General features: G+C 43.3%; 3 protein-coding genes and 1 pseudogene across 10 annotated transcripts; 2 read left to right on the top strand and 2 right to left on the bottom strand.

Moving 5' to 3' along the window:
* Positions 1-1638: 1638 nt before the first annotated feature.
* Positions 1639-6246, top strand: LOC112215738 (methyl-CpG-binding domain protein 4). Of its 2 annotated transcripts, none has more exons than XM_024375069.2 (8): positions 1639-1836; positions 2029-2525; positions 2663-3501; positions 3665-3724; positions 3838-3972; positions 4068-4217; positions 5745-5848; positions 6009-6246. In XM_024375069.2, the coding sequence occupies exons 2-8, from the start codon at positions 2164-2166 to the stop codon at positions 6081-6083; spliced, it is 1725 nt and encodes a 574-aa protein (XP_024230837.1). In that variant the 5' UTR covers positions 1639-1836; positions 2029-2163; the 3' UTR covers positions 6084-6246. The 2 variants fall into 2 exon arrangements, with proteins under 2 accessions (XP_024230837.1, XP_024230838.1); XM_024375070.2 differs by having other exon boundaries at positions 2033-2525.
* A 136-nt stretch (positions 6247-6382) lies between these two features.
* Positions 6383-9378, top strand: LOC112215740. Of its 3 annotated transcripts, none has more exons than XM_024375077.2 (7): positions 6383-6547; positions 6686-6814; positions 6955-7088; positions 7172-7299; positions 7439-7498; positions 7596-7785; positions 8356-9378. In XM_024375077.2, exons 1-7 carry the CDS (start codon positions 6424-6426, stop codon positions 8464-8466), a joined length of 876 nt encoding a protein of 291 aa, XP_024230845.1. In that variant the 5' UTR covers positions 6383-6423; the 3' UTR covers positions 8467-9378. The 3 variants fall into 3 exon arrangements, with proteins under 3 accessions (XP_024230845.1, XP_024230847.1, XP_024230846.1); XM_024375079.2 differs by having other exon boundaries at positions 6756-6814; XM_024375078.2 differs by having other exon boundaries at positions 6383-6814.
* A 756-nt stretch (positions 9379-10134) lies between these two features.
* Positions 10135-18132, bottom strand: LOC112215741 (protein disulfide isomerase Creld1). Of its 5 annotated transcripts, none has more exons than XM_042299213.1 (12): positions 17629-18132; positions 17481-17524; positions 17094-17222; positions 16832-16914; positions 16317-16427; positions 13489-13580; positions 13243-13422; positions 13023-13118; positions 12838-12921; positions 12628-12723; positions 12072-12212; positions 10135-11959 (listed from the first exon to the last, which is right to left on the bottom strand). In XM_042299213.1, the coding sequence occupies exons 1-12, from the start codon at positions 17648-17650 to the stop codon at positions 11739-11741; spliced, it is 1299 nt and encodes a 432-aa protein (XP_042155147.1). In that variant the 5' UTR covers positions 17651-18132; the 3' UTR covers positions 10135-11738. The 5 variants fall into 5 exon arrangements, with proteins under 5 accessions (XP_042155147.1, XP_042155148.1, XP_024230850.1 ...); XM_042299214.1 differs by having other exon boundaries at positions 10136-11959; positions 17937-18130; XM_024375082.2 differs by lacking the exon at positions 17481-17524 and having other exon boundaries at positions 10136-11959; positions 17094-17218; positions 17937-18130.
* A 153-nt stretch (positions 18133-18285) lies between these two features.
* On the bottom strand, positions 18286-20489 carry LOC112215168 (annotated as a pseudogene).
* Positions 20490-20953: the final 464 nt, after the last annotated feature.

The raw sequence follows: 20953 nt of genomic DNA on the forward strand, positions 1-20953 counted from the left end.
ATCCCGTTAAGCGCCTGACCAAACAGATGGAAAAACACATACACACTCTCTTGTTTATAAATGGGCTCTATTGTTCTGGCACTTGAAGTCCATTTGCGCAACGTCATATCAGTTCCTGACTGTGCATCTGGTTCTCCTCACTCTGAAAAATAACCGCCTGACAGTCCATTCTTTTACCCTGAAATAAAATAATTTTGGACAACCTCCCTTTTTTTTATTACAGATTATTCCCAGCATGGTAATCAAACCAGCATGTTCACTGAAACCGATGAACAGCCCAGTGACAACACATGAGACTAAGGTTCCATGGCAGGGTAATGAAACAGTGCATATTTGTCTGTACTTACAGTATTAGCCAGGGGGATATGGGGGAGGAGTAGTGAGGGGATCATTATTAAATGCTAAACAGGATCACCTCCAGTCCAGTGTTATGGTTTCAATAGTGCCTGACAGGCTGATTGCATACAGGCCTTAAAGGCCTAATGAAGTGTTATCAATACATTATGGTGGCCTGTGGTTTATGTGTTATCGCTCGTTGCCACAGCAATGGGAAAGTGTGATAACACCCAGGCCATTGACCAATCACCGCTGCCCACCTGGGAGCAGAGCCTCAAACCCTGTGGTCGTAACCATAGGCCTTTTGATCTCTACATAACGACCATTCGGTGTATTGCTGTGCTACACACTGATATACTTTGGATTGTCAATCATCAGAGTATTTTCTATGATACTTTCTATGAAGCAAATGTTTTTAAAAAATCACGACTGCATTTTCTACTAGATATGCTATGTTAGACAAGTAGCCTATCTATTAATTTGCTGTGGAAACAAACTCTAAATGTTTATCTCATATGTAACCAATATCCAGATGGCCAGTAGGAGGCAAAAACATTTACTACATTTTAGACCAGGGGTGGGTAAACTTTTTGGTTTAAGGGCCACATCGGTATTTTGAAATTCAATGAAGGGCCACAGATTTTTGGGGGGTTGTTTTGTTTGTCAAAATCAATGTGGATCAGAAAAAGCACAGTTATTTGAAAATATATAGATCCGTTATAATTTGTACCTAATTTCTTTCAGCGGGTCATTGTGCTCATCCCTGAGAGAGACACGCCACAATGAGTCTTTCCCTGAGTTTTGATGTTACCTCCCTTCCTTCATGCATGCAGTGGTCTTGATCAGAGAACAGTCCCTGCAGCAGGGGCTCCCCTCCTCTCCCTGCCTGCCTCTCTTTCTCCAGCTGCCTAGCTCAGCACCAGGTGCTCTACCCTGCTGCTGCAGCTCTGCTGTAGGGGGCGTCGGTGAGCAGGCACAGGGGCTCTGGCATGCTGCTGTACACATCCACTTCCACTGCCTCATCATCCTCTTCCTCACAGAACGAACCCACTTCCACCAGTCCCTGTCAGAGCTCGCTTGGTCAAACATTGACACCTACTGGCTGTCTACAGGAAATGCATTGGACTTCTGATGTCCCAAAAAAAAACTCTCAACCGCACTCACAAGTATGTCTATTTTCTCCGATTTCCTCTACGTTCGCGCAGTTGATGTTCTACAGGTTGCTGTCCAACAGGTTGCTGTCGTGGAGGACTGTTTACAGGATCGCTTGTGCGCAGACTCCGTTCTCTGTTTCCTGTCCTGTCTCTTGTGCTGCGTTCTGCGCATGTCATGTGTGAGTCAAGCGGAATCGCTCACAAGCTTGTTCACACACTTCACAGCCCAGCGCACAATACAATTTATCCAAAGATGTTATGTCTCCGACAATTTTATTCAACTCGATCTTCAAATAATATACCAATAGAGATGAACCATTCATCCAGAACAGCACGTGATCACGAGGTATGTAAAGAAGCACAGTTGAATCGACTATCAAGAAGGTCAACCAATCTGCAACTGTTGAGCTACTTAGCTAGCTAATAGTCACCTATTTGTCCAAACCATGCTCTTTCATATAAAATAAAATATAATTAAAATATGATTTGATAGACAGTGTGAGTTGACTATTCTGATCCATCTTTTTGTTTGTGGCAGCAAGGTATAAAGCTCCAGATGTCTTAAGAAGATGTTAGTGGATAAGAGGACCGGAGCAGGATCTCAGCCTCATGAAACCCAGCTTGTGACACCTGTCTGAGACAGACATCCTCTACGCTCCCGAGTGTGGACAATATGCTATCACTGGATTATCATGTGTATCAGGCTAAAACTGAGCCTACTGTTAATACAACCTGTGCTTCCCCTACGGACAACAACACAGTCACAACCAGGCTCAAAAACAATGACCTCAACACAGAGAACCCCATCACTGACACACATTTGAATCCTAACTCTGACACAGACACTATGGCTGTTCCAGTTTCAGATATGAGAGTTACCAAAGAGGCTGATCCCAATGCAGTCAAGAGACAGCGGACCAGACAGGAAGATGAGGAGTCGTGCCCACCATCTAGTATGCCGCCGGGCTGGGTGAGAGTAGTGAGACGGAGGAAAAGTGGGAAGACTGCAGGCAAAATGGACATCTATATAACAAGGTGATTCTGATTTTTGCTTCTTCACTAGTTACTCTCCATTCTCTCATTGCATGTAAAATATCCCTGAAGTGTGTGTATCTTACTGTCAGGGCCAGGGGCTAAGTGCATTGCAGATATCCTATGATCAATGATTCTAGTCCCCAGGGACAGAGGTTCCGGTCCAGGGCGTCTCTTCAAGCTTTCCTTCTCAGAGATGCAGGAGGGGATCTACAGATAGATGACTTTGACTTCACCAAAGCCAAGAGTGGCAGTGTAGCTGTGACTCCGCTGCCAAGCCAGGAGAGACAGAGGAAAGTTAATCAGAAACACACACGTCATATCTCAGAGGCCAATATCAAAGAAGACCGGCAGAACACAGAGGAGAATATGGAAGAGGGTAGAATATTAAGCCTGCCTCCAAATAACACAAAAATAGCCAATTCCGCAAAATCCTGCAAGCAGAGGACCAGACCCAGAGACAAGAGAACGATAATAACTCATCTGAGGCCTGACATGCCTCACCTGGCAAGGGGGAATCACAGACCGGCAGCTGGGAGAGGCACAGAAACGGGCCAACCATCAGACACAAATGAAGACATCAAAGAGACAAACATACAAGCCTCTGTGAGAAGGGGTGAGGATGATGAGACTGAGAGGCGTCTGAAGGTCGTGGCGGTAGTTGACGATGTCATACTGGAGAAGAGCCCCCAGAGGAGGCCGGGGCTGCTGAGAGAAAAGCTGCTCAGGCTGGCCCCGCCCACTGATCTACAAGATGCTCTCTTTGGTCAAGAAGATCAACTTCCTGTGTCACTGTTACTTGTCCCAGTCCTTAGGGTGCAGTCTGCTTCTGAGAGCGAGGGGGAGGCTGAGTCTGAGAGTGTGGGAGTGGGGGAGACTGAGGGAGTGGAGAATATAGAGGCAGAGGTGCATGACGAAGAGCTGCCATCTCCCCAGACCACTGGAGAGCGCTGTACACCACTGAAAGATTCCCAGAGCAGTATGTATCAATTTTCTCTACTGTGCATTGCGCTATCTGAGTTATGATGCATAATGTGCATTGACTGTGATGCCTAGATAGAGAACCTTCTTTCAGTGTACTGACCCAAGAGAATAACATGTTTAATGTGTGTAGTGGTGCCTGTTGTTCCTGTTCTGCCCAGAACTGTTAGGAGAGAAACGGAAGACCAGTCCTTATTTCAGCCGGAAGTCAATGAGAGATGGTAATCCTTTCATAAATGGTAGAACTTAACAGAACTTGCCATTCTTGGAGAAAAATGTAAGTCAAATAAAAAATGGTTTATTTATGTCCGAAACCCCTTATGTCCACACACAGGTCTAAGCCCTCCCAGGAGGAAAGCCTTAAGGAAGTGGACCCCTCCTCGCTCCCCCTTCCACCTGGTGCAGGAGACCCTTTTCCACGACCCTTGGAAACTCCTGGTAGCCACCGTGTTCCTCAACAAAACCAGCGGTGAGACACACACACACACATGCAAGACACACACACATCTACAATAACAACATTGGAATTATCTCACACAGTCTCTGTTCTGTGTTCCTTTTCAGGTAAAATGGCCATCCCGGTGTTGTGGCAGTTCTTTAAGCTTTACCCATCAGCGGAGGAGACCAGGGGGGCAGAGTGGAAGCCCCTGTCTGTGCTGCTGAGATCTTTGGGCCTGTATGAACTGCGAGCCAAAATCATCATCAGGTTCTCTGGTGAGTCACTGTTCCCATCTCCACCTGTGGATCCAAGAGATGATCCACTGATTTCCCTCCTAGAAAGAGAGATTTTAGTTTTAGCTGAATCGAGGACGACGACTGGGTTGTCCTATCCTCCAAGTGTTAGAGGTATGTTTGTTTTTGCCAGCACCTGAGAAATAATGGGGATGTTATGCAGATGTTATGCATCTCTTATAGAGGTTGACCGATTAATCGGAAGGGCTGATTAATTAGGGCCCATTTCAAGTTTTCATAACAATCGGAAATTGGTCTTTTTGGACACGGATTTGGCCTATTAAAAAAAATATCTCTATTTTTTTTTACACCTTTATTTAACTAGGCAAGTCAGTTAAGGACACATTCTTATTTTCAATGACGGCCTAGGAACAGTGGGTTAACTGCCCCGTTCAGGGGCAGAAAGACAGATTTTCACCTTGTCAGCTTAGGGGATTCAATCTTGCAACCTTACAGTTAACTAGTCCAACGCAATAACGACCTGCCTCTCTGTCGTTGCACTCCACAAGGAGACTGCCTGTTACGCAAATGCAGTAAGCCAAGGTAAGTTGCTTAGCTAGCATTAAACTTATCTCATAAAAAACAATCAATCATAATCACTAGTTAACTACACATGGTTGATGATATTACTAGATATTATCTAGCGTGTCCTGTGTTGCATATAATCTGACTGAGCATGCATGCATACAAGTATCTGACTGAGCGGTGGTAGGCAGAAGCAAGCGTGTAAACATTCATTCAAACAGCACTTTCGTGCGTTTTGCCAGCAGCTCTTCTTGTGCGTCAAGCATTGCGCTGTTTATGACTTCAAACCTATCAACTCCCGAGATGAGGCTGGTGTGACCGAAGTGAAATGGCTGGCTAGTTAGCGCGCGCTAATAGCGTTTCAAACTTCACTCGCTCTGAGCCTTGGGGTGGTTGTTTCCCTTGCTCTGCATGGGTAACGCTGCTTCGATGTGGTGGCTGTTGTCGTTGTGTTGCTGGTTCGAGCCCAGGGAGGAGAGAGGGACGGAGGCTATACTGTTACACTGGCAATAATAAAGTGCCTATAAGAACATCCATTAGTCATAGGTTAATGAAATATAAATGGTATAGAGGGAAATAGTCCTATAATAACTACAACCTAAAACTTCTTACCTGGGAATATTGAAGACTCATGTTAAAAGGAACCACCAGCTTTCATATGTTCTCATGTTCTGAGCAAGGAACTGAAACGTTAGCTTTCTTACATAGCACATATTGCACTTTTACGTTCTTCTCCAACACTTTGTTTTTGCATTATTTGAACCAAATTGAACATGTTTCATTATCTACTTGAGGCTAAATTGATTTTATTGATGTATTATATTAAGTTAAAATAAGTGTTAATTCAGTATTGTTGTAATTGTCATTGTTACAAATACATTTTTTTTAATCGGCCGATTAATCGATATTGGCTTTTTTGGTCCTCCAATAATCGGTATCAGCATTGAAAAATCATAATCGGTCGACCTCTAATCTCTTATGCAGATGAATACCTGACCAAGCAGTGGCGCTACCCTATAGAGCTGCATGGGATTGGGAAGTATGGCAATGACTCCTACAGGATCTTCTGTGTAGAGGAGTGGAGACAGGTGAGTGAGTCACAGACCCCATAGTAGGTTGTTACATACAGTTTATAGTGTATTTTCCCTTTAGCAAAGATGACAACTGTTGTTACACCAACATTTAAATAATAGATCCAGATATAGTCAACTAGAGATATTGCCCTTGTGTGTGTGTGTATTTACATAGGTTGAACCCCAGGACCACATGCTGAACAAGTACCATGCTTGGCTGTGGGAGAACCATGAGAGGTTGGGAATCTGAACCATGAGGAACTGCGATGTCACAACCTGTTTTATCAGTGGAAGAATGTTCTAGTTCTTAAATCATTAGGCTTATAAACTGACATATCGGTATCTCTCTTGGACAACAATTGTTACTCAACATGATTCTATTAAAGAAATTGTTTTATCATGTTTTAAAAGCCTAATGACTCATTTACATTGAATTGGACTTTGATGTTGTGCCTCTGGAAAAGCAACAGATAAACTGTGTCCCTTTTGTCTAGTGGAGATTGGTGTTCCTTTTTGCGTGTATTGAATCGTCTCCATCTGTCTAGCTGTGTAGCCATGCTCTGACAATAGCTCGCCCAGCCCTATTTCACATGCTAATACATTTCTTTAGGAGAGCACCAGTGCATTTAGCTATGCTAGGCTCCAGCTTTATTCTCTGTCTGCACACGAGTAACCTGATTCCCAGGGCAACCGTTGCCACCGCAAAACACCCAAGTGAGTGCATTTGTTTGTACTATTTCTATTTGAATCCAAGTCTTCATAGTCATTAAAGTAAATATTTGAAAAGGAAGTAGTTTGCATGTAATTAATTCAACTTAACTGTTATGAAAAATAGCTTTACTGTTTTGACAGTGTCAGTAGTAAGAAGAGAGCTTAGTGTAAAAGTTAAGACAGAGCCTTTAGAAGTTTTTCAATGCACAAGGACCGGACTCCACTGCTGGGGAAACACAAGGCACAGCCCTGTCTACGGAATGAAACTTCGTAAGAAAATTTTGAAAACAGCTTTGACGTTTTAAATTGTTTTTAATGAATGGTTTTCTATCAGTTTGAACTGTGCATGTTTGATTATTTAAACCGTTCAGTGTTTATACTGTGCATTATTCTTCTTTTCATTACCACAGCTGCTGTTTGCTTGAATTCCACAACTCTGTCTATTCCTCGATCCACACCTGTCCGCCAAAGTCGCTACCTTATGGTCACTCCCCTGACATTGCCCATCATCTCACCTGCCTCGGCAGCACTGCCAGTCAGCCAGGTGTGCATTGACTCTAAGATAAAGCAAATTCAAGTGTTATAAATATTTTGGCCTGCCGTGTGAACTTCCTATCTGGTCGGCAGTCTGTCCCCAGACTGGACCCCCTCCATCCTCCTCTGGCCCATAGACGGACTGTCAGCCTTGAGACCCCTGCTGTGCATCACCACAACCACCAGAGGGCACTGGTTATGCAGAGAAAGGAGCACTATAGGTGACTCCAGTAGTAAAACATAAACCCTGATGCCAGTCTGTTTCTGCATTTTCTGACACTTTGGAGAAAACTACAAATTACCGATAATATGAATGTCACATTTCTGCCAATGAATCTTTTTTCTCTGGGGCTTTGTTAGGTATCACCAGGTGTGGCGGAAGCCATTCTACGGATCCTGCACTGAAAGAGAGGAGTACAGGTAAAAGCATCCTCGTCTGAATGATTCATTTCCCTCCCATATCTAGGTGGGGATTCTGGCTTCCGTCATATTGTTTATAAATCTCTCGATTTTCCAGATCGGAGGTACGTCAGCAGCTGAAGAGGCAGATGGAGGAGAAGAGGGCGGGGCTGATTCTGAAGTTGACCAGTAAGGCAGAGGAGGCCGAGTTTTTACAGGAAGTGGATCGCTTGGCTCTGTCCAGTGAGAAACAGCAGAGGATCCAGCACAGCAGAGCGATGAGCCACTACAGAGATGAGAACAAGAAGGTAATAGACCAGGGATCATCAACTAGCGGATGGTCGAGGGGCCGGAACAGGCAGGGTCAGCAGGTAGCCTAGCGGTTATGAGTGTTGGGCCAGTAATTCAAAGGTCACTGGTTTGAATCCCAGAGCCGACTAGGTGAAAAATCTGTAAATGTGCCCTTGAGCAAGGCACTTAATCCTAATTGCTCATATAAGTCGCTCTGGATAAGTGTCAACTAAAATGTCAAATATAAACATAATTACAAATAATTTGTAGACTGCATATTGACCGCAAGAAGCCTAAACAGATGTTTGACTAAAACAATTATTTTAAACCTTGCTTATCTTTGTATACAATCCACATGTCTCTTATGTGTGGAATACTTGAACAGATTTCTTAAATTAAAATCACTTGGAGCTGATTTCCTGGTGTTTTTACAGTCTCTGTCCAACAATAAAAAGGTTTTAAAAGGTTTATCAATATATATATATTTTTTTCCAGACAACTTGGGGGGCCAAATAAAACAACCCACGGGCCGCCAGTTGGTGATATTTTTTTTACTCATACTCTTCTCTTTTGTGTGTGTGGTGTAGCTGATGGAGCAGAGCTGGATGGACAAGGCACTGATTCGCTCTCAGGAGGCCCTGATGGAGAGAGAACTGCTACGCCACAACCCCATTAATTGGAGCGGCACACTGAAATAGAAGCACACACCTCTGTTCACACATTTTCTCTTTTTCCATAGCTAGCTTTATAGGGGACTTCACTATTTTTAGGGTTAGGGTTATTTAATTAGGCAAGTCAGTTACAAACAAATTCTTATTTACAATGACGGCCTACCCCAGCCAAACCCTAACGACGCTGGGCCAATTGTGTGCCGCCCTATGGGACTCCCAATCACGGCCAGTTGTGATACTGGCTGGAATCGAACCAGGATCTGTAGTGACACTTCTAGATGCAGTGTCTTAGATAGTAGCTCCTGAGTGGCGCAGCGGTCTGTTTTCTTGAATGGCTTTCATCTATCGCCTCCATGCAACAACAGTGTTTTAGTAAGGTCTTCAGCAATGAGCAGCAGTAGTTCAAATTAAATTGCTTTTAGTTCATTTCAACATGTCAAATAAAAATGGTGAAAGGATATTGTAAAGAAAATAGCACTCTGGGGGGAAAACAATGTTTTTAAATAATGGTCATAATGCAATTAAGTGCAGCTGGGAATCTTAGGCCTAACATACACACATACTGGTTCTGGAACCTAAGGACATGATTAACAATAAAAGAAAGATAATTGAAAATGAAAAAATATAATTTGAATAAATGTTTTATTCTAAGCGCACTAGCTTTAGTAGATACTCAGGATGAGGGTGGAACAACGTGTTGGGATTGAGTGGATGCACATGTTGACACAGTTCTGATAAATACACTTGTGCTTTGTACAGTCGTGGCAAAAAGTTTGGGAGAATGAGACAAATTAATTTCCACAAACTTTGCTGGTTCAGTGTCTAGATATTTTTGTCAGATGTTACTAGGGAATACTGAAGTACAATTACAAGCATTTCACAAGTGTCAAAGGCTTTTATTGACAATTATATGAAGTTGATGCAGAGTCAATATTTAAAGTGTTGACCCTTCTTTTCAAGACCTGCAATCCACCCTGGCATGCTGTCAATTAACTTCTGGGCCACAAAATTTGTGGGTTTTTGTTTGTCCACCCGCCTCTTTAGGATTGACCACAAATTCTCAATGGGATTACGGTATGGGGAGTTTCCTGGCCATGCACCCAAAATATCAATGTGTTGTTCCCCGAGCCACTTAGTTATCATTTTTGCCTTATGTCAAGGTGCTCCATCATGCTGAAAAAGGCATTGTTCGTCACCAAACTGTTCCTGGATGGTTGGGAGAAGTTGGTACCATTCTTTATCCATAGCTGTGTTCTTAGGCAACATTGTGAGTGAGCCCACTCCCTTGGCTGAGAAGCAACCCCACACATGAATGGTCTCAGGATGCTTTACTGTTGGCATGACACAGGACTGATGGTAGCGCTCACCTTGTCTTCTTCGGACAAGCTTTTTTCCGGATGCCCCAAACAATCGGAAAGGGGATTCATCAGAGACAATGACTTTACCCCAGTCCTCAGCAGTCCAATCCCTGTATCTTTTGCAGAATATCAGTCTGTCCCTGAAGTTTTTCCTGGAGAGAAGTGGCTTCTTTGCTGCCTTTCTTGACACCAGGCCATCCTCCAAAAGTCTTTGCCTCACTGTGCGTGCAGATGCACTCACACCTGCCTGCTGCCATTCCTGAGCACGCTCTGTACTGGTGGTGCCCCGATCCCGCAGCCGAATCAACTTTAGGAGACGGTCCTGGTGCTTGCTGGACTTTCTTGAGCGCCCTGAAGCCTTCTTCACAACAACTGAACCGCTCTCCTTGGAAGTTCTTGATGATCTGATAAATGGTTGATTTAGGTGCAATCTTACTGGCAGCAATATCCTTGCCCGTGAATCCCGTTTTGTGCAAAGCCTTGTCCTCGTCAACACTCACACCTGTGTTAACGAGAGAATCATGTCAGCTGGTCCTTTTGGGTCACGGCTGAAATTCAGTTAATGTTTTTTGGGGATTCAGTTAATTTGCATGGCAAAGAGGGACTTTGCAATGAATTACAATTCATCTGATCACTCTTCATAACATTCTGGAGTATATGCAAAGTGCCATCATACAAACTGAAGCCGCAGACTTTGTGAAAATTAATATGTGTGTCATTCTCAACTTTTGGCCACGACTGTACAGTACCCCATTTTGGTGCTGATCACACACATATCAAACAGATACAGAATAAAAATCTTTAAGGTTTTTGCAAAAAAATGATGTTCAGAAATGAATTATTGCAAAACAATACAATGGGTGACATCTTCACTAGGACTGCTGCCTTTTACTCTCTTGCTTTCTCATGCACACTGCTCAGGCACTAGGGTTTGGGGTGGTGACACAGAAGTGATGATCCTTGTATCCTGGTTAAACAGTTTAAGGGGGAAACAAGCAGCTCTATAAAGTTCAGTCTTTCATGCCTATCAGGATAATAAATACATACAGTATCGCCTTTCTCATGCATTCATACAGTAAGAATACGTTTGTGCAAAAACACAGTCATAATAGGGACGCGATAATAAATAGTGTTATAACATTGGACATAATTTCACTGGTGCAACAGGAAGTATCTGTCCTTTCCTACACATTTCCCATGTCCACTATAGCAGCAGTCTTTAGTGCTTCAACACCCCACTGACCATCCCATATCACCTTCCATTACCAGGGAAACACCGCTGTTCCTCAGTATAAGGTGAAATGATGAACAGTAGAATACTGATGAGGTAAGAGGGGTAGCTAAGAAGTTTGGGTTGGGATGTGTGGAAATGGACAGACATCATTTTGGAGCAATATTTTGCTCAGTAGAAGATACAAATGCATAATAACTTGGTAACAATCAGTAGTGGTCTTATCCGACCTGCACTCCCTCCCTTTTCATCATGACAGAGTGATCTCCAGCCTTGTCCTCGTCAACACTCACACCTGTGTTAACGAGACAATAATGTCAGCTGGTCCTTTTGGGTCACGGCTGAAATTCAGTGGAAATGTTTTTTTGGGATTCCATGAGTTGAGGCAAGAGGCTTGGGTTTTGGTCTCCCATATCAGTGCAGAAAGACAGTCCAGTGTCTTTTCAGTGTTCTTGGATCAAGTAGTACCCGGTCTTCTATATTCATTCCTCCATTGAGCTCTCTAATTTCACTAAGCTCCAAGGTCTCTTATCTCAAAGGTTCACAATCCAGAAGACCCACAATCATCCCAAGCCAACACCCCCAAAGTAGTATAGTACATCCCTGATTGGCTAGCATTCCTGTAGCCGTCACCCCTCAGTCTTTGTCGCCCTCATTGGTTTGCATTCAAGAGTTCCTTCCTCTGTCCTGTATCCCTAGCTCCTGGTAGGCTAGCGTCCCTTTAGGAAGCCGTCCAGCATGCGGTCGCCCTTCTCTGACAGCCAGTATCCAGCCATGGCGGCCACGCCCCCGATGAAGATGGCGGTAAAGACCATGTCGCCCTTGGCGGCGAGCGTTGCTAGGGCACAGATGACCACGCCAAAGAACATCTGCTGCAGGACCAGGACCTCGTCATCAGTCATGTCATCAAACAGACCCTTCTCTGGACCACCTGATGGAGCGATCGCGAGGAAGAGAGAAATATCATGTTTGTGATGCTGTGGGGTGGATGGAGGTCATGCAGACATAACTATCACGTGTTTGTGTATGTGTGTGTCACTTACTCAGCGGATGGTTCTCCACACAGATGCTGTCTCTACGAATGAAGCCGTCAGCACATTCACAGCGGAAGAACCCCTCGTCATTGAAACACGCCTCATTCAGCCCTGGACATGCTATCGCCCTCTCACTACATTCATCCACATCTGGGTGGGAGAGAAAGAAAAGCTGGACAGAGTGACCCGCATGACAAGAGTGTATAATACAAGTAGGTGAGAAAGTCAGACTGCTTTAATAAAAGGTTAATCTGATTGGCTGAATCAGGGACGCAAGTTTGGTTTTAGAAGTGGGGTGGACATAATTGTTTTATTCAGTCAGATTAACACTCCAAACAGCCTACCCGACCACTCGGAGGCGTCCGTATGGTCCTAAAGCACTCCGTTGCCTTGTTTTGTATCACATTCCAATGATAAAACTGGGGTGGGCAAAAATGTCATTTCAGAACGTGGGGGGGGCATGTCCACCCCGTCCCCAATGAACGTTGCACCCCTGAGCAGAATCATATAGTAAAGGGAGCCACACAGACAGACAGTAAATGGAGACACAGCCGGGTTCCCTCACCGAGACATTTGGCTCCTCTGAGCTTGTATCCCCGAGCACATTTCTTACAGCGGGCTGGACCACTGCCCATACAGCCCACACATGCCTGGTCACAGCCTGGCACAGACAAGAGAGGACAGAGAACTGGGTCAGCACACAGGTCTACCAACAACAAACAGGATTAGTCATTACTCTGTTACTAGCAGATAGTAGAGGGAGAGCCTACAGTACCTCTGCACTCGTACGATCCATCTGTGTTGTGGCAATAGGTGTTGGAGGAACATCGAGCCAGCTCTGTGCCACACTCATCAGTGTCTGGAAACAACACACACAGCAGGAGTTAACCACAGGCACAGTACGAAAACCAACAGACGGCATTACGCTTGAACAAACACACACAAAAGCCAAATACTCACCAACACACTTGTTGTCATGGAAGAGCCACCCAGGTTTGCATTCCAGACATTTGTAGTTCTCTGGCCCTGAGCACTTTTTACAAGAGTGGTAGCATGCTAAAGACATTACACAGAGGAGAAATGATTGGTTTGTGAGCATTCTACATGAGATTGCTTGATAATATATGAGCCAGGCTGTCTGGTTGATGATCAGATAGGCAAACTGTTTCTGACTGGCTACCTGCGCAGGCTGGTGTGCTGTGATTGGAGCTCTTCTCTCTGTAATAGCCATCTGCACAGCTCTGACACAGCTGACCGAAGTACCCCGGGTCACACACGCATTCTCCATCTCCCAGACGCGTGCCCTCTCCTTCACAGCGGCCCAGACCACCACACACCCCTCCAGGACCAGACAGACACTCTGCAGCACAACAACAACACACGGTTAATACAGTGACTGTGTGTGTGTGTGTGTGGTGTTCAGTACCTTTGCAGTCTGGTCCAAAATGTCCCGGGGGACAGCAGAGCGGGAGCTCTTCTATACACAACCACTCAAATAGGTCTGGAGCCTCTTGCTGCCTACACACACAGAGACAGACAGTGATGAGAGGAAGGACAAGCACACACAAATATAGCACACACAATAACATACTGCTTAGGTGTGCATGTACATTGACACAGAACAGTTACAGTGCTGTGAAAAAGTATTTGCCCCGTTTGATTCTCTATGTTTGCATATTTTTTATAATGTTATCAAATCTTCAACCAAAACCTAATATTAGATAAAGGGAACCGGAGTTCACAAATAACAAAAAAAATGGGATACTTATTTATTTAATTAACAAAGTTATGCAACACCCAATTCTCCTGTGTGAAAAGTAATTGCCCACTTACACGCAATAAGTGGTTGTGCCACCTTTAGCTGCAATGACTGCAACCAAATGCTTCCTGTAGCTGTCGATCAGTCTCTCAGATCGCTGTGGAGGAATTTTGGCCCACTCTTGCATTCAAAAGTATGGAACGCCGTTTGGGTCTTTGCAATACTTTTTCACGGCACGGTATACACTCTCCTCCATAGATATTTGGACAGTGAAGCTACAATCTAGACACTGAAATTTGACTATACTCCAGCATTTTGGATTTGAGATCAAATGTTTCATGAGACGACATTACAGATGTCACCCTTTACTTGAGGGCATTTTAATACATATTTGTTTTACCATTTAGAAATGATAGCACTTTGTGCATTTAGTCATACGTATTTGAAAAAATTCCCTTATATTGTATTAAGGTAGTCAAAAGTTTAGTATTTGGTCCCATATTCCTAGCACGCAATGACTACATCAAGTTTGTGATATTTGAAGTTTGTTTTGGTTGTGTTATGGGTTGTTTTGCTCAATAGGAACTGAATGGTAAATGATAACTGGAGTAATTTCTTTCTACGTGAGTAAATAAGATGTTTGTAAACACTTCTAAACTAATCCTGATAATGCCAAGACTAAGAAAAATCCTGAATAATGATGAGTGAGAAACATCTAACTTCTCACTGTTACCAATAACAGGTTAGCATTTTGAAGGGGTATGGTCAAAGAGCATCTAACTTTCTCACTCATCATTTTCATAATTAATTTATAATTATCCATAATCATGGTAGCATCCACATGAATGTATAAGTTTAAAAAATATATAATTTAAAAACACATTCTTATTTACAATAAAAGTGACTCCAAAATGACACAATAGATGTATTGTTCACCATTCAGTTCCTATTTGGCTAAATATAATCCGAAACAACCAAAACAAACAAACTCCATCCAACAAGCTTCATATAGTCATTGAGTGCAAGGAATATGGAACCAAATCCTAAACGTTTAACTACTTTAAGTAGTAAGTGAATTTGTCCAAATGTGGGGACTAGATACATAAAGTGCTTTGATTTCTAAAAACAGATATGAAAATGCCCTCAAATAAAAGGTGAAATGATGTGCCTCATATGGCACATTTGATATAAAAATATAAAAAAACTGGAGTATAGAGCCAAATGTTCCTTCACTGTCCAAATGCATATGGAGGGGAGTGTATACACAGTACCAGTCAAAAGTTTGGACACACTCACTCAAAGTTTTTTCATAATTTTTACTATATTGTAGAATAATAGTGAAGACATTAAAAACTATGAAGTAAACAAAAACAGTTAAACAAATCAAAATTGAGATTCTTCAAAGTAGCCACTGTTTACCTTGATGACAGATTGCACTCTTTGCATTCTCTCAACCAGCTTCATGCATTTCAAATAACAGGTTTGCCCTGTTAAAAGTGAATTTGTGGAATTTCTTTCCTTCTTAATGAGTTAGAGACAATCAGTTGTGTTGTGACAAAGTAGGGGCGGTATACAGAAGACAGCCCTATTTAGTAAAAGACCAAGTCCATATTATGGCAAGAACAGCTCAAATAAGCAAAGAGAAACGACAGTCCATCATTACTGCAAGACATGAAGGTCAGTCAATACGGAAAATTTCAAGAACTTTGAAAGGTTTCTTCAAGTGAAGTCACAAAAACCATCCATCGCAATGATGAAACTGTCTCTCATGAGGACCGCCACAGGAAAGGAAGACCCAGAGTTATCCTCTGCAGCAGAGGATATGTTCATAAGAGTTAACTGCATCTCCGATTGCAGCCCAAATAAATGCTTCACAGAGTTCAAGTAACAGACACATCTGAACATCAACTGTTCAGACTGTGAATCATTCTACAGCGATACGCCATCCCATCTGGTTTGCATTTAGTGGGACTATCATTTGTTTTTCAACAGGACAATGACCCAACACACCTCCAGGCTGTGTAAGGGCTATTTGACCAAGAAGGAGAGTGATATAATACTGCATCAGATGACCTTGGCTCTGCAATCACCTAACCTCTACCCAATTGAGATTGTTTGGGAGGAGGTGGACTGCAGAGTGAAGGAAAAGCAGCCAACAAGTGCTCAGCACATGTTGGAACTCCTTCAAGAATGTTGGAAAAGCATTCCAGGTGAAGCTGGTTGAGAGAATGCCAAGAGTGTGCAAAGCGGTCAAGGTAAAGGGTGGCTACTTTGAAGAATCTAAAATATATTTGGATTTGTTTAACACTCTTTTGGTTACTACATGATTCCATATGTGTTATTCCATAGTTGATGTCTTCACTATTATTCTACAATGTAGAATAGTAAAAATAAAGAAAACCCCTTGAATGATTAAGTGTGTCCAGACTTTTGACTGGTACTGCATTTAACACATTTACAGTCAGATACAAACAGACACACTGTGGCATACATACCGGTGGAACCACCATGTCTCCACTTGGTCCTCTATCTGCTCCAGCAGTTTGTTACAGTCTAAGTCTGATTTCTCACACGCTGCCTCCACTATCTCCAGCAACCTGGTTTCACTGAGAATGAGAGGGGTAGAGTGAGTAATATAGTACACTTCACTAGTGAACATAGCACAGATAAAACAAATACTACACCCTTATATCCTCCATTATGCACTCAAGAAGTATCACACACACAATTATGAGAGGCTGTACTGTGTAAGAACATAGGGGGTACTAAGCTCTTGTCTTGTCTGCCTTAGCTTAATCAGAAGGACAACAGAATCAGGTCAGAGGAATCCAATTCAAGCCTTTATAGTGACAATGGTCCATTGTCCCTTCAACTACATGCTAAGGCTTGTCAGAGATTAGTAGGCCTTGTGGACTTGCCTCTGCATAAACACAGATGTTAGACTGTAGGTCCTAAAGACTGCTTATTCGTAGAGATTCTAGAGACATAGGCATAGTGGGGCCAATAGTACCTGCGAGCATATTTAGCCAGATTTTCCTCCTCCCAAGCAGTGTTGCCACCCCCAAAATTCTTATTGGATGTTTTATCCAGTCCCTGGGAAAAACAAAGACCATCAGGTGAAGACAAAAACAGAACAGCAAGGAGAGTAAAATAGCAGCTATCGACAAGAGACATGAGTAATAAGCAAAACAGAGACACCAACAGATACAAAAACGCACAATATGACCGACAAACTAACAAAGAGGGAGTACAGGAAGAGAGACAACTTCTACCTTGATGAAGCTGTCAGTGAGCTTGCGGCAGGTCTGGCATGGTGCAGTCTGTACTCGAACCACAGACAACACAGAAAAGAGTACCAGGGCAGGGAGCAGGGGCCACAACCACGACATGGCTTGGACTACCTACCACTCAGCCACGGAGGACAGAGGAGATTCAGTACAAAGTAGTTGACCCCAACTACTGATACACAGTCCGATATTTCTTCATCACAGTGGTTATGTCACGATTTGTTACTGTGTCTTTCAATCAACCTAGTCATTTATCATACTTTGAGAACTGCTGTGTACAATGACGGGCAGCAGGATTAAATAAAGTGTGTGAAAAGAAAGGAGGATGAGTTATATACTTTTTTAGTAAACAATGCAGTGCCACTTACTTACTCTATCTCTAATCATAGCTATGTATTGCCAAATCCAGTTGGATCCTGTTAAGGATAAGACTAATTAATGATGATTATTTTACATCGCTTCTGCTGCTTAGCAAAAACATAGCTAGTTAAATTCTTAGCTAGGTACGGAGCTCACTAACGTTGTTGTCCTGACTGAGCCATCTAGGCTGTGGTCCAGAGGATCATCATCATTCTAGCTAGTTAACGTTAGCCGAGGTCCCGTTCGCAGTCACATCCGATAACCCTCAATCCCATCAGATCAGCGCAAGTAATATGAGATGCTGCCTACTGTACACTGCAGGACAGAACATGTACTATGCTAACTAGCTAGCTGCTATAACTAATGCACTTTTTACGGGGGTTTTAGCTAGCTGGATAGCTAATGTTAGCCACCTAGCTTCAACAAAGATGTTCTGCTTCTAAAGAATGATGCTGAGCTGAATCGTACCAGCAGTTTGCAGGCAATAGACTGGGAGCGTCGTCAGCACAGTAATCCAATTACACCGTGGTTCACCGGTTCAGTTGTTCAACCATGCCATTCATTGACCAGCCACGGTATTATCTACGGTAGTTTCCTGACCGGTGCTGATGCAGGGGTTCTAGTAGCTTTTTTTCTGCCTATTTTTGGTTGAGACGCAGCTGGCAGGATACCGCCCAATCCCACTGGGACCTCAGTCTTAAACCAATCATTACTCGCCGAGTACCAAGAAGGGCGTGCCTTGATCCTGAACGACATGATCGTTTGTCCTGAGACGATTTAGCAGACCAATTTCAATTTCAACATTTATTTTGACCAATACACGAACATGAATCAAACCACTGTAGACGGTGTTGACTACGTGGTATGCAACTACGGCCGGAAGTAACTTGTTCGTTAAAGGTTAGGAAAACGTATGCAGCAGGTTAGGATAATTAGGTTAAGTTTAAGAAAATATTTAGGCTTAGCTAAAAATGCTCTGCTAACCTGCTACGAAAAGTTACTCCCGTCCGTAGTTGTTCTGCATTTAGTCACGACCACTGTAGACCTATGACTGATTATGAATCACCCAGTCACAGCAATGCACCACAACATAATACACAAATGTAGAAAATAGAATTTAACAGTGTTGGGGAAGCTACTCTGAAATCATAGTTTACCAAACTACCAATTACTTCACACTGGAAGAAGTTAAGCTACACTATAGCTACCTTTAATAAAATAAATAATTAGCTTTAGATAGGTAATTTTGAAATAGTAGTTCACTACAGCCAAGATACTTCGTGAAAAATGATCCTATCTAAATCTGAAATGTCAGACTAAAAATTGCAAGAACAAATCGTTCTGGAGTCAGATGTTACTATATATTTTGAGCAAGAAATTAGCTAATAAAAAAAGTAATAAAACTACTGAAAACACTACCGAGATTTAGATTTAGTTAAACTACCACCAAGCTATGACAAAATGTTGTTTAATTAGTAGTTGAACTACATGTAGTTCACTACTCCCCAACACTGGCGTTAAACAACTTAACAAATCACTTAGTAAACTAAAAAAAACTTTAACCATATAATATTTTGAAATTAAGATAATGGTTGAGTACAACAATGTCACACATTTACAGTTCAGGGATGAGCACCAAGCTGGGGTTGACAGTAGTGTTTCAGGAGCACAAAAGTGAATCACTTACAATATTTACAAGTCATGCTCAACTTTATAGAGTAGCTCTACAAGTGCATGATGAGATAGTTTCAACGAGCCACCATCTCCGCAAGTCCTTATTTCCAGTATCTGATTATAGTATACTGTATAAGTGCCACAGTTACCGTCCTGTAGCAAAAGCCCCTGGTTCCTTCCTAGCCTCTCATGTCCTCTCAGACTTTCCTGCTGGTCTTGGTGTCAGGACTAGACGGTGGGGTACTGAGACACGGCTCCTTAGGCACAGACTCCCAGGGGTCCTCCACCCCTGCACCAACACAGTCCTGTGGCAGCCCTGCAAGCCGTAACACTGCTGAACCCCCCGCAAACCCTCTCAGCCCCCCAGCAAGTACCCGTGAGGCTGCCCTGTGCCCCCCTGCCAGTGGCCATGAGGCTGCTCCACTACTTTGCCCAAAAGCCAGTTCAGTCAGGAAGCCCAGAATCTGGGAGGGGAGGCTGAAGACTGGCAGCCCCCTGTAGAGCTCAGGCAGGGGGCAGCCGCCACCAGGAGGCCGGAGGGGCAGAGACTCAAACTGCACCAGGGTGAAGTATTCACCGGTGCGGCGCGGCCCTGCAGATAGTTCACAGAATGCAAGTGAGTGAAGCGCTGAAGACATCCAAATATGGAGAACGACACCCCTCCACAGACTCCATCCTCTTCACACCCACTCCCCCGGAGTGTCCCTCTCCCAGGCTGCCTGGGTCAGCACCAGCACTACTTTGACCCCTGTCTCGGCAGGCAGTCCAGCCGGGAGTGGAGAGCCATGGAACAGGTCTCAGGACAGTGAGCTCAGCCTGGCTCCACAGGTCAACAGACACACTGATGCCCAGAGAGGACAGGAATGAGCCCAAACGACACACCAGTCCCGGCAGAGCCTGATCGCTGTCAGGAGGGTACAGCAACACGATATTGCTGCCTCCTACTGCGCCTGAGAGGGGGGTAGAGAAAAGGGAGGGAGAGGGAAGGAAGGAAATCAAGAGAGAGAGCGCTTATTTTTCTAAAACATGAAGAAAGTGTTTAATTGGACTCATATTAAAGACTGAGTAGAAGGGGCAAATCATTACCACCTATGTTATTGTCTTTCAACCATCTCCACAGGTACCCTGTGGACAGACACACATCGTAATTATGGCAAAGTCATTACGATGACATGTGTGTGCTGTCCTAGCCTCAGTGCCAATCTGATAAATTTGCCTCACACACTTGAAATAAAAATCTCAGGCTTGAAACCAGGCTTGTAAGTATTATATTAATTTTAGTAGATGTGATTAGATAGCTAATAATATTATTAATATATAGTTGCATCACTAACCTTTGAGCACCATGGACAACGTAGGCCCCAAGTACTGCCAGACAGATTAGTAGTAGCCCGATCAGAAGAGTCAGACTCCATCGGTTCCTGGATGCTACAGGAGAAGTCTATCTGATTATACCTTTTAGAGCTGGGGATCAATGCCTCATAATCCATGACTGTATCCATTATTTCTGCCAAATATCCTTCTAGCTAATAGAGCACTAATCTCTACGCTGCGTGTTAGAGAGACAGAGATTAACCAATGAGATAACCTGGTCTATACTATCGACACTGATATATAATATGGTTAATGTGTCAGTTGAATTAATACAGTCACCTCCAAATGTATTGGAACCCTTGATAAAGATGAGCAACAGAAATACTGTATAAAATGAAGTAATACAAATTCTAAGTTATATTGTATGCAAAAAAATTGGGAAAGTACATGATTTTATAATAATACAATTGCACATTGTTTAAAAAGTAATAACCCCC

This window comes from Oncorhynchus tshawytscha, linkage group LG16 (assembly GCF_018296145.1).
Source record: "Oncorhynchus tshawytscha isolate Ot180627B linkage group LG16, Otsh_v2.0, whole genome shotgun sequence".
NCBI lineage: Eukaryota > Metazoa > Chordata > Actinopteri > Salmoniformes > Salmonidae > Oncorhynchus > Oncorhynchus tshawytscha.